The following is a 12550-nucleotide window of genomic DNA, read 5'->3' as shown; positions in this document are numbered from 1 at the left end:
GATAGATACGTCCATTGGACAAAAGGTTGTCTAGAGAGTATTTTTGATATCACCGTTGTAGTGACTGTTTAATGTGATAGTCATATTTGTACTATGTATTTTCAAGAATACATAATATAAATATTAAAATTATTTTTTTTCTTTCTCTCACTGTCAGCCGATAATTTCTGAGAAAAAAAAAGTAATTTTAATATTTATACTATATATTTCCGAAAATACATAATGCAAATATGATTATCACACTGAATACTCAGTGCGATGGTAGTATACTAGAAGAGTGGTATGTGACGAGTTCCTCCATTCACTAGCTGGAACTTTGATGAAGATAAAAGGTTGATGAGATGTTGTGAACTGTACCCTCTAATGTTTATATAGAAGGATGAGGAAGGATCCATTTACAAATTTGTTTTACAAATTACATTGTCTTCTCCTGAGAAAAGGTAGTGTAACATAGTGTCTTTTTCTGGAAAAAGATAGTGTAACATAGTGTTAAGATAGTGTAGTTTGTAAATAAAAAAATTTGTAAATATAAATTGCCCCTAAAAAGATAAGGATGAGAATCCGAATAATATCATATTGAATATATAGGAGACAATAGTATCATATTAGGTATGGCAAATACCCCACTGTATAAATGAGTAGCATTTGCCAGAGTTTTGGATAGCCTTTTATCTTTACCACCATATTGGCTGGTGACGTAAAAAGTTTTGTTGCGGCCAAACTAACAATTGCTCGAATATGAATTAAAGTAATTAATACAAATAATAAAGCAATTGCGACAAGTTGTCTACTGCAGGGCCAAATTCCCGTTTCAATGTAGGCAAAGGCGAAACGTGTTATTAGAAAATACCATTGGCAATCCCAGTCTCAACGAAGAAGAGTGGTTTGTTGGCGTGTTCCTCAATCCACGAGCTGATACTTTAATGAAGATAAAAGAGTGGACCCTCTCCTGTTTCTAGAGAAGGCTCAGGATCAAACTAATATCACATTGAATAAGAGACAATGGTTGAATATATGGAAAAAAATAAAGGATATGTTATTATCATATTATGTACGCAAATATCCCACTCTATATAAAAATTGCATTTGCCAGGGTTTTAGAAATCAAAGGCAGAGTCATGAGAGCTAAAAGTCCTTCCCTTCTCTGCCTCTTATCTCTGGCCACCCTATTGGTTGGTGGCACTGAAAGTGCAACGCCAAGTGTGCAGCCAAGTCACATTACCACACCATTCAATAGGAGCCTTTTTCCTTCCGATTTTGTATTTGGAATAGGTTCTTCTGCTTACCAGGTTCTGAAAACCCCATAACAATGCATTTCATTAGTATTTTCCTTTTACTTTTTTTGTTGGTTAGTACATAACACAACAGATTAAGCATGATTCGTCTCTAATTTCTGTTGTTATATTAATTACTCAGGCAGAAGGAGCAGCACATATAGATGGCAAGGGACCAAGTATATGGGACACCTTCACTAAACAGCATCCGGGTTACTCTCTCTTACTCTGACTCTATCCGTTTATATTGGAATAGAGTGTAGATGAATGTAAATGCTATGTTGATTTTGTGTCATTAAGGTCCTACCTTCCTAACAATAGTTCAATTTTATTTTATTTTTAATGTCCAGAAAAGATTTGGGACCATAGCACCGGTGATGTAGCAGTTGATTTTTATCATCGTTATAAGGTACACATACAGACAAATCTCATCAATTTTGTCCATTTAAGGAAACTAAACTATATATATTGAATTAGAGAATTAAACTGCCAATGCAATTTTGCAGAGTGACATAAAGGTGGTGAAAGAGATGGGGCTAGACTCATTCAGATTCTCCATCTCATGGTCCAGAATATTCCCAAGTAAGATACTCCTAACTTGAAACTAGTGTTGACTTTCCCATTGATTTTAAATTCTACATACTCTGTATCCATAGTAAAAAGTCCTAGATATGTTATGTTAATGTGGAAAGTGATTTTGTAAAGTATTAAATAATTTCCTGTAGAGGGCAAAGGAGCGGTCAATGCCTTGGGGGTTAAATTCTACAACAATCTCATTGATGAGATCCTATCAAATGGTAAACATTTTTTAATAGTTTATTTATTCATTGATTCATTCTCCAACTTTGCCTTGGCAACTCATATTTTGGCTTATTTGGGGTTCAGGCTTAACTCCTTATGTGACTCTCTTCCATTGGGACCTCCCTCAAGCTCTTGAAGATGAATATATGGGATTTCTTAGTCCTAAAGTAGTGTAAGTAAAACTCAATTGCCGAAAAAAAAAAAAAAAAACTCAATTGCCAAATTACCCATTAATTTCCTATTAACTTTCTTTCTTAATAAAACAAAAAAGTATATTAATTTTTAATTTGATGGACAAATAGGACGGATCTTCAATACTATGCTGACTTTTGCTTCAAGACCTTTGGCGACCGGGTCAAGCATTGGGTAACTTTGAATGAACCCTTATCCTATAGCCTCAATGGGTACCATGGTGGCACCTTTGCACCAGGTAGATGTTCTAAATACGTTGGAAATTGCACTGCCGGTGACTCATCCACCGAGCCTTACATCGTTGGGCACCACTTATTACTTGCTCACGCGGCGGCTGCAAGATTGTACAAGAAAATATATCAGGTTAGCTTAAAAAAAAGTTGTCGTATCTATACATGGCAAAAAATTAAATGAGGGAGAAAAAAAAAATGTCACTTCTATTTTGCTTTGTGTATTGTATACTATTGACAAATTTTATTATGGTACCATAGGCTCATCAAAAAGGACAAATTGGAATCACCATAGTGACTCACTACTTTGAACCAAAATCAAATAAACCTGCTGATCGCAAAGCTGCTGGTCGAGCTCTGGAATTTTTATTCGGATGGTATGTATTTTCATATCAAAACAAAGTGAAAAAATCTAAGAAAATTGAACTTTAATATATTTGGCCACACAGATCACCATGCTTTATTTATTAAAATAAGACAATATAGTAATCTCAACAAGGTTCATGCATTAAATGTACTCTATCACCTATTAAATGTACCCCATCATCTAAAATGGTGATTCCAATACCAAATATGCGAAAAATCTGATATTCTACGAGTAGGCACCTCCAATGAATAGGAGTGTACCACGTCAAGCTGCAATTGTTTTGGAGAGAGAAAAAAAAAATATCTTTTATACTTTATACTATGTATTACGAGTAATACATAATATAAAATCGATGTTGCACCTAGTTTTTGGTGCTACCGTAATACCCAAGATACACTCCCAAACATGGCATCCCTAGTCTCCTTATACTCTTTATTAAGGAGATTCCCTACACGCGTTATTCAAGCACCCATTATTTAAGACACCTTAAATGCACATCTAAAATGTTGAACACTATTTACCTAAAATCTTTACATGAATGTTAGAGAATAATATAAATAATTAAAAAGACTCTCATACAATACCTTAAGGTTTTGGATTGAAGTGATTCTTTACATGATATCAGAGCTTCAATGATCACAAGATCATAAGTTCGATTCTCACCTCCCCCACTTTCAAATGAAATTAAATAAGTACAAGGTAAATCAAAAATTGGATTTATGCAATATTCACGCTTCAAGTCCGAAAGGCTCTTGCTTGAGGGGGTGTGTTAGGAGTGAAAATGTAGCGCTCCCGGCCCATTGGTCCTTCAAGATAGAAAAAAGTAGAGAGAGAAAGAGGAGACAGGAGAGAGAGAGAGGGAGAAGAAAAAAAAAACGGACCATGGAATAAAATTCTGTGTGTTAGAGAATAATATAAACCACAAAAAATGTCTTCATCCAACACCTTAAGGTTTTGGGTTGAAGTAGTTCTTTACATGGTATCAGAACTTCCTTGACCACAAGGTCCCGAGTTCAATACTCACCTCCCCCACTTTAAAGTGGAATTAAACAAGCACAAGATAAATCAATTTTTCAAGCCCAAAAGGCTCTTGGGTGATGAGATGCATTAGAAAATAATATAAACTGTTAAAAAGACCCTTACCCACCACCTTAAGCATTAGAAAATAATTTTTTACAAGAAACCTACATTTTTCCTTCTTTCTCACCAAGATCAACCTCTTAAATACTGATACTTATCTCCTTACAAGGCATTGATCTTCCATATTAGAATCTTTAAACTGATATATAAAGCAATAAGCAATGCGATCGTTAAATTGTACATTTGGGTCGTTATTAGTACAGTTGAGAACAATAGCTTATCCTAAGAAATTTTAATTCGTGAACATGGTGATTGAGCTGATTCAATTTTTCAGGTTTGCTCATCCGATTACCTATGGTGAGTATCCTCAGAGTATGAGATCTTCGGTGGGTGATAGACTCCCCAAATTCACAAAAGCTCAATCCGATAGTCTCAAAGGTTCCTATGATTTTCTTGGGGTGAATTATTACACCACATATTATGCACAAAATGCTCCACCGATAAACACCAACAGGACCTTCTACACAGATATGCTAGCCACGCTCACAAGTAAGTACATATGGCAAAGTTCAAGTAAATTAATCAGACATGATAAACAGCTGTCTACTACATTTTATTAGTGAACTAACAAACACAAGTAACCAATTTTCTCTTCATCACAGCGGCGAAGAATGGTGTAGCTATTGGCACGCCGGTATAAACTTTTTTCTGTCGACTGCTAGTGCTTATGCTTCTTTGTTTTTCATTGGTTTACAATGAAGTATATATATATATTGAATTTTTAAATGACACAACTTATATCCTTTCACTCTACCAATCAAAGAGATGAGACTCACACCTTTATATTTTTTGGTCCACTCTTTCTCCTCTTTTATCTATCGCTTTTTCTCACTTAAAATGACACAACTTTACATCTTTTAAAATAACACACACTTTTCCATATATATATATATATATATATATAAGAGTATATATATATATATATATATAAGAGCTTATTGTTTCTCAAGTTGCTTGAGATAATTTTATTTTCGGTTACTAAATCATAACTGTAAAAATATGGATCAAAGATGATAAAGGAAGAGAAAAAAAAATGAATTATAATTATTCAAAGATGAATCAATTAATATAATGAAATAAATAAATAAAATGACGTAATTTTGGGTTAGCCGGAGATAAACTTATATCAAACTGCTTGAGAAATATTTTTTCTATATACATTACTGAAAACTAATGATGCAATTGGTGAGGAGTTTGTTCCTCACCAATTGATTTACCGTAATTTTTTCGAGTAAATCAATTGAATTGGCTTAACAGGTAAGGAGTAAGGAGTTTGTTCCATATTAATTACTGAAAGCTATATCATTGAATTGATTTACCGTAAGAATGATGTATCAATGATGAAAAAATTACTGAAAACTAATGATGCAACAGGTTGTTCCATATTTTTTCCACACCATATGGATAGTATTTTCTATATCAAATATAGTGTAAACCAGATGTTAGCTAAGTGAACAGTACAATGGGTGGAGAACATGCCTTTCTACTAAAACTAATGATGCAAAATTTTGTTGTTTTGCAGACTGCTTTGAACTGGCTTTTTATCTACCCAAAGGGAATTCATCAGCTTATGACATACGTAAAGAATACCTACAAGAATCCAGCAATATACATTACTGAAAATGGTAAACACTATAAAGTTTATTTATTTTTCTTTTCGTTATTTTACTACTGAGAGAGGAGTTAGATTACAACCATCCTTGCATGAAACGTCTCACCGTATTAATTAATTAATCAAACTACTTAAGAACATAATCCTCATTCTCCATGGTTAATGTTTCTTAGTGTCCATGATAAATTGATGCAATACGTGATTTGATGCATTATTGAAGTCACACTACCTTAAATGCAATTGAAGGTGTTATTTATAAATTAGTATTATTTTGTTCTCAATTTTTCAGGAGTTGCTCAAGCAAGGAATGATTCAATACCAATAAACGAAGCCCGCAAGGACGGAATCAGGATTAGATACCATGATAGCCATCTCAAATCCCTTCTTCAAGCGATCAAGTGAGAATTAAATTGTTTATTTTTTATTTAATATAGAATTTAAGCATAACTACATATATAACTGGCTCCTAATGAATTGTTTAATTATGGGTCATGTTTGTTTTTCATTTTCATTTCAGAGATGGTGTTAACGTGAAGGGGTACTATGCATGGTCATTTTCTGACAGCTTTGAATGGGATGCTGGTTACACAGTTCGATTTGGCCTCATATACGTTGATTACAAGGATAATTTGAAAAGATATCCCAAGTACTCGGCTTTTTGGCTACAAAAGTTCCTTCTCAAGTGAACTAAATTAATCGTTGTTTTCCCATGCTTTGGATTTTCCTTTCTTGTCAGTTCCCTTTAGATATCACCATGTATCCACTTGCTTCGGATGTAATGAAGTAACGGTTGATATCAAATAAATAAAGCCTAACGGTATGCCCAAGCATTGCAATGGTTTAATATCACAAAATATAAAAATTTTAAATTTTCGGACCATTCAATATTTTTACGTACATTGGTTATTAAACATTAAATATAAAATTATATGAGATCTTAAGAAAGATAAAAAGAAAATTTGATTCGTAAATTGGGGAACCGTGACCCACCATCCCCTTGCTCCGCCGGATGCGCGCATTACTATACTAGCTAATTTCATATGATGAACGGGTGATGCCAGTGTAGTGCAAAATTGTTGCCCTACACAAAATCTGGTGTGAGTAATGCGAAAAGCAAATGTAATTTGACAAGAGAGAAAATTTAATTCAACTAGTAATTATCTTAAATTAATCTGAGTGACCAACATATTGAACAACTCATTAAAAAAAAAAAAGATAACGGGAGAAAATTAATGCTGAGATATTTTCTTATACAATTTTTGTTTTATTATAGGGGATTCGTATTTGTCCTTTTAAATTATTTATAATTGTGTCATTTTAATAAAAACTACTGTTTTATGTTGAGAAAAACAGAAATCATGATTGAAAAAAGGAGAGATTTTTTTAATTTACATATTAAATAAAAAATAATAATTTTAAATAAAATAACTGTTCTTTAGAAAGACAAATATTTTTCTCTTATTGTAAATGAGGTAAAGTGACTCAAGAAAAAAAAACCAACAACAACCAGAAAAAAAAAAAAACCATTTTGGGATTAAGCATTTTTTTTTTTTTTGTAACAAGAAATGGCTTAACGCCAGACAACAAGAACAAAACTCATAGGAAATTAACTAGTTTTTTTCAGCCTACTGGTGCAAGGTCTGCAAGAAAAAGGAGACTAAGATCCGAAGGAGGGGAACCAAAGAACTTATGGTCCTCTTGAGAAAAATTAAGCTTCTTACTTAACTTTATTGAACAAGTTAAATTATTATTTGTCCGTAATGTTACAAATAAAATTGATATGTTATAAATGAGTACAAAATATTTTTTAATTTATTTAAAAATTTGATATAGTTATATATATATTTCATCTATTTATCATTAACATATGTAAAAGTATTTCTCACTAAGCTTGAAATGATGCAAAATGTATCATTTGCTTCAAATGGTGATTTTTTTTCTCCTTTATTATAATTAAATTGACTAAAAAAACTTTTCGACTTTATTTGGGATGAGAATATGTTAAATTTTCTTAAAATGAAATTATAACATAAAATTAAGACTTCATTTAAAATTTGTCTAACGAGGATACAATTTGAAACATGGAAAGCAGTGCTAACTGTATCCGCCCAAAAATATTTGGGGACATTGCTATCATGGAGCGTTGTACTTGCTAGTTCTTTAATGTCCTATTCTTTCCTTACACGACCACATTTTGTTGTGGGGTCCTTGGAACAGAAAAATTGTAACTAATACTGTTATTTTTCATAAAAATTTTCAAAACCATGATTTTTAAATTTTCCACCATGCTCACTCCTAATGGAAGCTATATTCTCACTTTTCTTATTCATAAGTACTTTTACTAGTTTTTCAAAAGATTTAAAAGCACCATTTTTATGCATAAAAAACAAATTCTATATGAATCGAGAGTAATCATCCTAAATCATAAATGCATAGTAGTTTCCACCATAGCTCTTAGTTCTAGTTGGACCAAAGAGATCTATATGCAAAAGTTGCAAGAGGCGTGTGGTAGTGACCACATGTTTTCACTTACTTTCCTTTTGTACATTCATCACCCATTCTATCTTTCTCGAACTTAAGCTTGGGTAGACCTATCACTAGGTCTTTAGCTATTACCTTATTTAGTTGAGTCATGTTGATATTTCCTACTTGTCTATGCCACAACCAAGCATAATTGTCCTTAGAGACTAAACATTTAGGTTCAAGAGAAGACACGTTATCAAAGTCAATCATATACATATTATAACATTTATGTCCAATGAGTCTAATATTTTTGTCATCCTTAGATTCAACTATGCATATGGAAGTATTAAATTTTATATCAAAACCTTTATCACATAGTTGACTAATGCTAAGGAGATTATGTCTCAATCCGTCAACATACAACACATTTCTACAAGAAAAAAGTTTATTTGTGACAAAAAATTTCGTCACAAATGACAATTTTCGACACAAATAATCAAATTTTGTCACAAATAAATTTGCGACTCAGGAATTTGTGACGAAATTTCATACGTAGTGACGAAATTTGCGACACTAATAAGATTTTTTCTTGTAGAGTTGGAGAGTTACTTACATTCCAGTAGCCAATAATTTTTCCTTTATTGTTGTCACCGTAGGACACATGCTCGTGTTCCCGTCTATGAAATATCGAGAAATTTGAAAGGTCGCTGGTCATGTGTCTAGAGCAGCTCATATCAAATTACTACTTTGTGATCTTTGCTCTAAGATGGACCTACAACATAAGGAAATTAGAATGATTGGTTGTATAATATCCCTCACCATGAAACTTAATTGATTACATGTAATTAGGTAATTAATCTTGTATTAGTGGGTAAAATTAAGTATAAGGCCTAATTATATAAATTAAGGTCACTTTTGAGGTAAAAAGTGTTGTCAGTGAAAAATATAGGGTAAAAATGGATGTAGACAAAAGTACCCAAAATATAAAAGTAAAGTTAAAAATATTACTAAAAAAATATCCTAGACCCTTTGGTTAAGTTTGGTGGTGAATGGAGGTGAATAGATAAATGAGCTTATACCCAGTTGAAATAACTAAGTTATACTAAGTGGTAAAACACCACAACCCACTTCATTCTTCTTCGACAAAATTGAGAGTGAGAGGGAGAGAACCCATTTTCATGCCCAAAACCCTAGCTCACTCATCTCTCACCCAAACCAATCCATTCCAAAGATAAACTTGCATCAAATTCCTTCCTCTTCACAACCCACCACTCATTGTTAGTTGGGAACCATTATGGGTGGAGATCTTGGCTTGTTTGGGGGACGAGAATCTTGATTGGAGGTGTTTAGAGGCATTTCCTTCAAGGGGAGCTTTGGAGATCAACATTCCATGGTTGTGTGATCTCTTGGGGTAAGTTTCCACTCCTTAAACTTAGTTTTTATGGAGATTGTAAGATTGAGGAAGATGATGAATAGTGTTTTTGGATTGCAAGAGTTTGAGTTTGATTTAAGCTTAAATTCTTTGTAAAAGTTGTTAGAAATGATAAATAAACGGTAGAAATGAACTTAGATAGTCATTTGATTATGCTTTGAAAATTGCAAGATTATATACTTGGTTTGTGGATTTTCTTGCATTGGTAAACAATGGTTTGGTTGGATGTCAATTGTGTCCAAGTGATGGCTAGGATTGAGCCTTGTGGACCAACATTGAAGGACCAACCATTGGAGGAGGCAATGGAGCTTGATTAGCTCACTTGAATTGGTAAGTACATGCCATTGTGGTGTGAATATGTTTGGTTGGTTGATGACAATATTGGTATTCACTGGATTGCCTTGATAGATTGTCAAGTACCTTGATGTAGGTATTGATTGTTGGTATTGTTGTAAAGCTTGGTTGCTTGAGTTGGTGAAGAACAAAGGTTGAGATTGGAAGCAATTGAGGTAAGCCTTCGTACCTTGGAAATTGATCCATTTATTGTTCCACCAAGCCCGGAATGGGTAGTGGTTATTGATAGTGTTGTATACGCAATAAGGTAGTTTAATGCTTTGTTATACGTATGTGTATGCATTTTGTGTGGCATAGGATGGTGTTTCCCTATGTTTTGTATGTTGCATGACGATGCGTAATTCATACTTGGTAGTTTAGCTGGCCAGTAGGACTATTTTGCATCTGAGTATCCTTAGGACTGCATGAGAGCTCGAGGATGTCTCCTGGAGATGTCTTTACACACTGCATGGATATGTATTTATTGCATTATTTACTGATTATTTCTATTATACTGTGAGTGAACTATGGGTTGGAGAAATTCTCCCAGGACCCATGGTTTACTGAGATGTATTCGTATATCTCACCCCGTGTTGTGGGGACCCCCTTTCAGGTACAGATGCTGCGGGAGCCTTTGGTGGCAAGTGGTCATACTTGGACTAGATTGATACATGAGGATATTGCACTATTTTGGTTATGCATGTCATTAGTAGTACCTATGTATAGGACTTGTAATTGAAAGCTATTTGTTATATGTATGTCATGCTTTATTTTGGTGGACTTAGCCTATGTTCACCTTCTTTGGTGTCTCTTTTGTTGATGGGAGTCAAGGAATTGATCATAGTGTTTTGTAACTAAGTCTCATGGTTATGTATTGAAGACATTTAGAGATTGTGTAATATTGTGCTTATTGTATATATATGATGGAAGGGCATGGATGCTTCTTTTGATAAATGTGTACCTTGAAAGAACTATGAATCATGTATTGAAGTGGTTGTATGATGTCAATTAGGTGAAAGAAGACCTTTAGGTTGAAAATCCATGTAAAAATAAAGATCTCATGTATTTTTGCCCATTTTTCATATCCTATATGATAGATTCAGACCCTTGTGTCTTGATGGAAGTGTTAGATCTTTTTCTTATCTTTCCAACGAGACCAAAATTGTGTCAATCGGATAAGGATAACTCCAGTTAGGGGTAAAATACTAAGGATAAGTGTAATCTCTCGAACTTTGGCGCTATTAGCGCCGTGGTGGCCCTAACCACGCCAAGATACAGTGGAAAAACGTATTCCCAGCGCTAATCGCGTCATGTTGGCGTTGTTTGTGCCATAAACCTTGGAACATTCTTTTTCGTGGCGCTATTCGCGCCGGTTTGGCTCTATTCTCGCTGGGCCTAGCGGGTTCAGCATTCATTTCTTAGAAAATTCATAACTTGAGCTACGGTGCTTCGAATTGAGCGCGGTTTGAACCCACGCGTAGCTAACAAAGAGATATATAACATATTGGAAGATAAGGACCATATAAATAGTATAAAATTTCTTAGGTAACTAAAAAGTGGAGGTGTTTAGTGTTGAATATCAATACAAATGAGTTTTTAAGCCTTGGTGGTCTAAGGGGACTACTTGGCACACTATGGTAGCAACGTATAGTCTAAATAAAACTTACAATAGGTGTTACATATATATTTTAAGTTATAATCACATTATGGGAATTGTTTTAATTACGAAATTAATTTTAAACAAAAACGTTTACAAATAAAAAGGAAAAAGTTTATCCGTACTTTAATTCAATTGTTGTGATTGTAACTGCGCTTAATAACGTACGTAATGTTAACAAACCAGTTCTAGAACAGAGTATTACATTTTATGGTATCAGAGTAGTTTCTTAGGAAATTTAGGGATTATTGTTATATCTGCTTGGTGTTTAATGCTTTATATGTTTTTTGGTACTCTTTATGATTATTGCATTTGTGATCACTGAGTATGATCCTGATCAACTCATTTCTTTGTGTAACATTTATAGTGTCTTGACGAGGAACCGAAATAACCCTGGGCCATCGAATGCCAATGCTCAGCCAGATCCTGTTTTGGCTGCTTTAGTTCGGCTTCGAAGTGGTCGTGGGGCAACAGGTGGACAGTCTGATCTCGTGGCTGAAACTCTGGCAGCTGTGCAAAGGGAGTTGACTGCTAGTCGTCTTGCTAATGAGAATTTGATGACGACGAATAAAGATACGCGGAATGCTATAACCGCAATGATGAATGAGTTGAGGACGCTGAGGGGTGCTATACATGATAATCGACCACCCACTCCTCCTCCTCACACTGCCACTCCTACTACACATACTCTCCATGTAGAGGGTGGAGCGGGTAACAATGAAGAAGGGGCTAGTCACCATGATGATGGCTCTAGTCATCATATTGTGGTTCATCAACCACATGTAGAAAATGTTGGTGAGCCAAACGAGGATGAAAGGCGATTGACTGCTTTGCGGAAACACAAACCTCCGTCCTTCACTGGAGGCTATGATCAATTGATTGCTGCAAAATGGCTTCAGGTCATGGAGAAGATTTTCAGGGTGATGAGATGCCCTGATGCACTGAAGTTGGTTTACTCGGTGTATATGCTTGAAGGTGAAGCCGAGGATTGGTGGACGAACACCGTGCAACTGTTGGAGTTTGAAGGCCAGGAAATCACCTGACAGTTG

At 34.4% G+C, this 12550-nt stretch overlaps 1 protein-coding gene across 1 annotated transcript; it reads left to right on the top strand.

The window, feature by feature from the left end:
• Nucleotides 1–1118: 1118 nt before the first annotated feature.
• On the top strand, nucleotides 1119–6302 carry LOC133287538 (vicianin hydrolase-like). The gene is made up of 13 exons (XM_061485169.1): nucleotides 1119–1289; nucleotides 1417–1486; nucleotides 1625–1683; nucleotides 1781–1856; nucleotides 2000–2071; nucleotides 2160–2247; nucleotides 2378–2630; nucleotides 2759–2874; nucleotides 4279–4493; nucleotides 4607–4638; nucleotides 5527–5629; nucleotides 5906–6014; nucleotides 6134–6302. Exons 1-13 carry the CDS (start codon nucleotides 1119–1121, stop codon nucleotides 6300–6302), a joined length of 1533 nt encoding a protein of 510 aa, XP_061341153.1.
• The last annotated feature ends 6248 nt before the right edge of the window (nucleotides 6303–12550 follow it).

The sequence above is a fragment of the Gastrolobium bilobum genome, unplaced genomic scaffold (assembly GCF_033153095.1).
Source record: "Gastrolobium bilobum isolate Gb01-03AN ecotype WA unplaced genomic scaffold, APGP_CSIRO_Gbil_v1 utg43676, whole genome shotgun sequence".
Lineage (NCBI taxonomy): Eukaryota > Viridiplantae > Streptophyta > Magnoliopsida > Fabales > Fabaceae > Gastrolobium > Gastrolobium bilobum.
Note: the sequence above shows the minus strand (reverse complement) of the source record. Positions and strands in the feature narration are given on the sequence as shown.

Excerpts from the sequence above, each read along its gene's own strand:
- LOC133287538 (XM_061485169.1), top strand. The coding sequence starts at position 1,119 with ATGAGAGCTAAAAGTCCTTCCCTTCTCTGCCTCTTATCTCTGGCCACC. Across the intron at positions 2,875-4,278 it reads CTGGAATTTTTATTCGGATG|GTTTGCTCATCCGATTACCT; the intron begins GTATGTATTTTC and ends TCAATTTTTCAG. Across the intron at positions 4,494-4,606 it reads TATGCTAGCCACGCTCACAA|CGGCGAAGAATGGTGTAGCT; the intron begins GTAAGTACATAT and ends TCTTCATCACAG.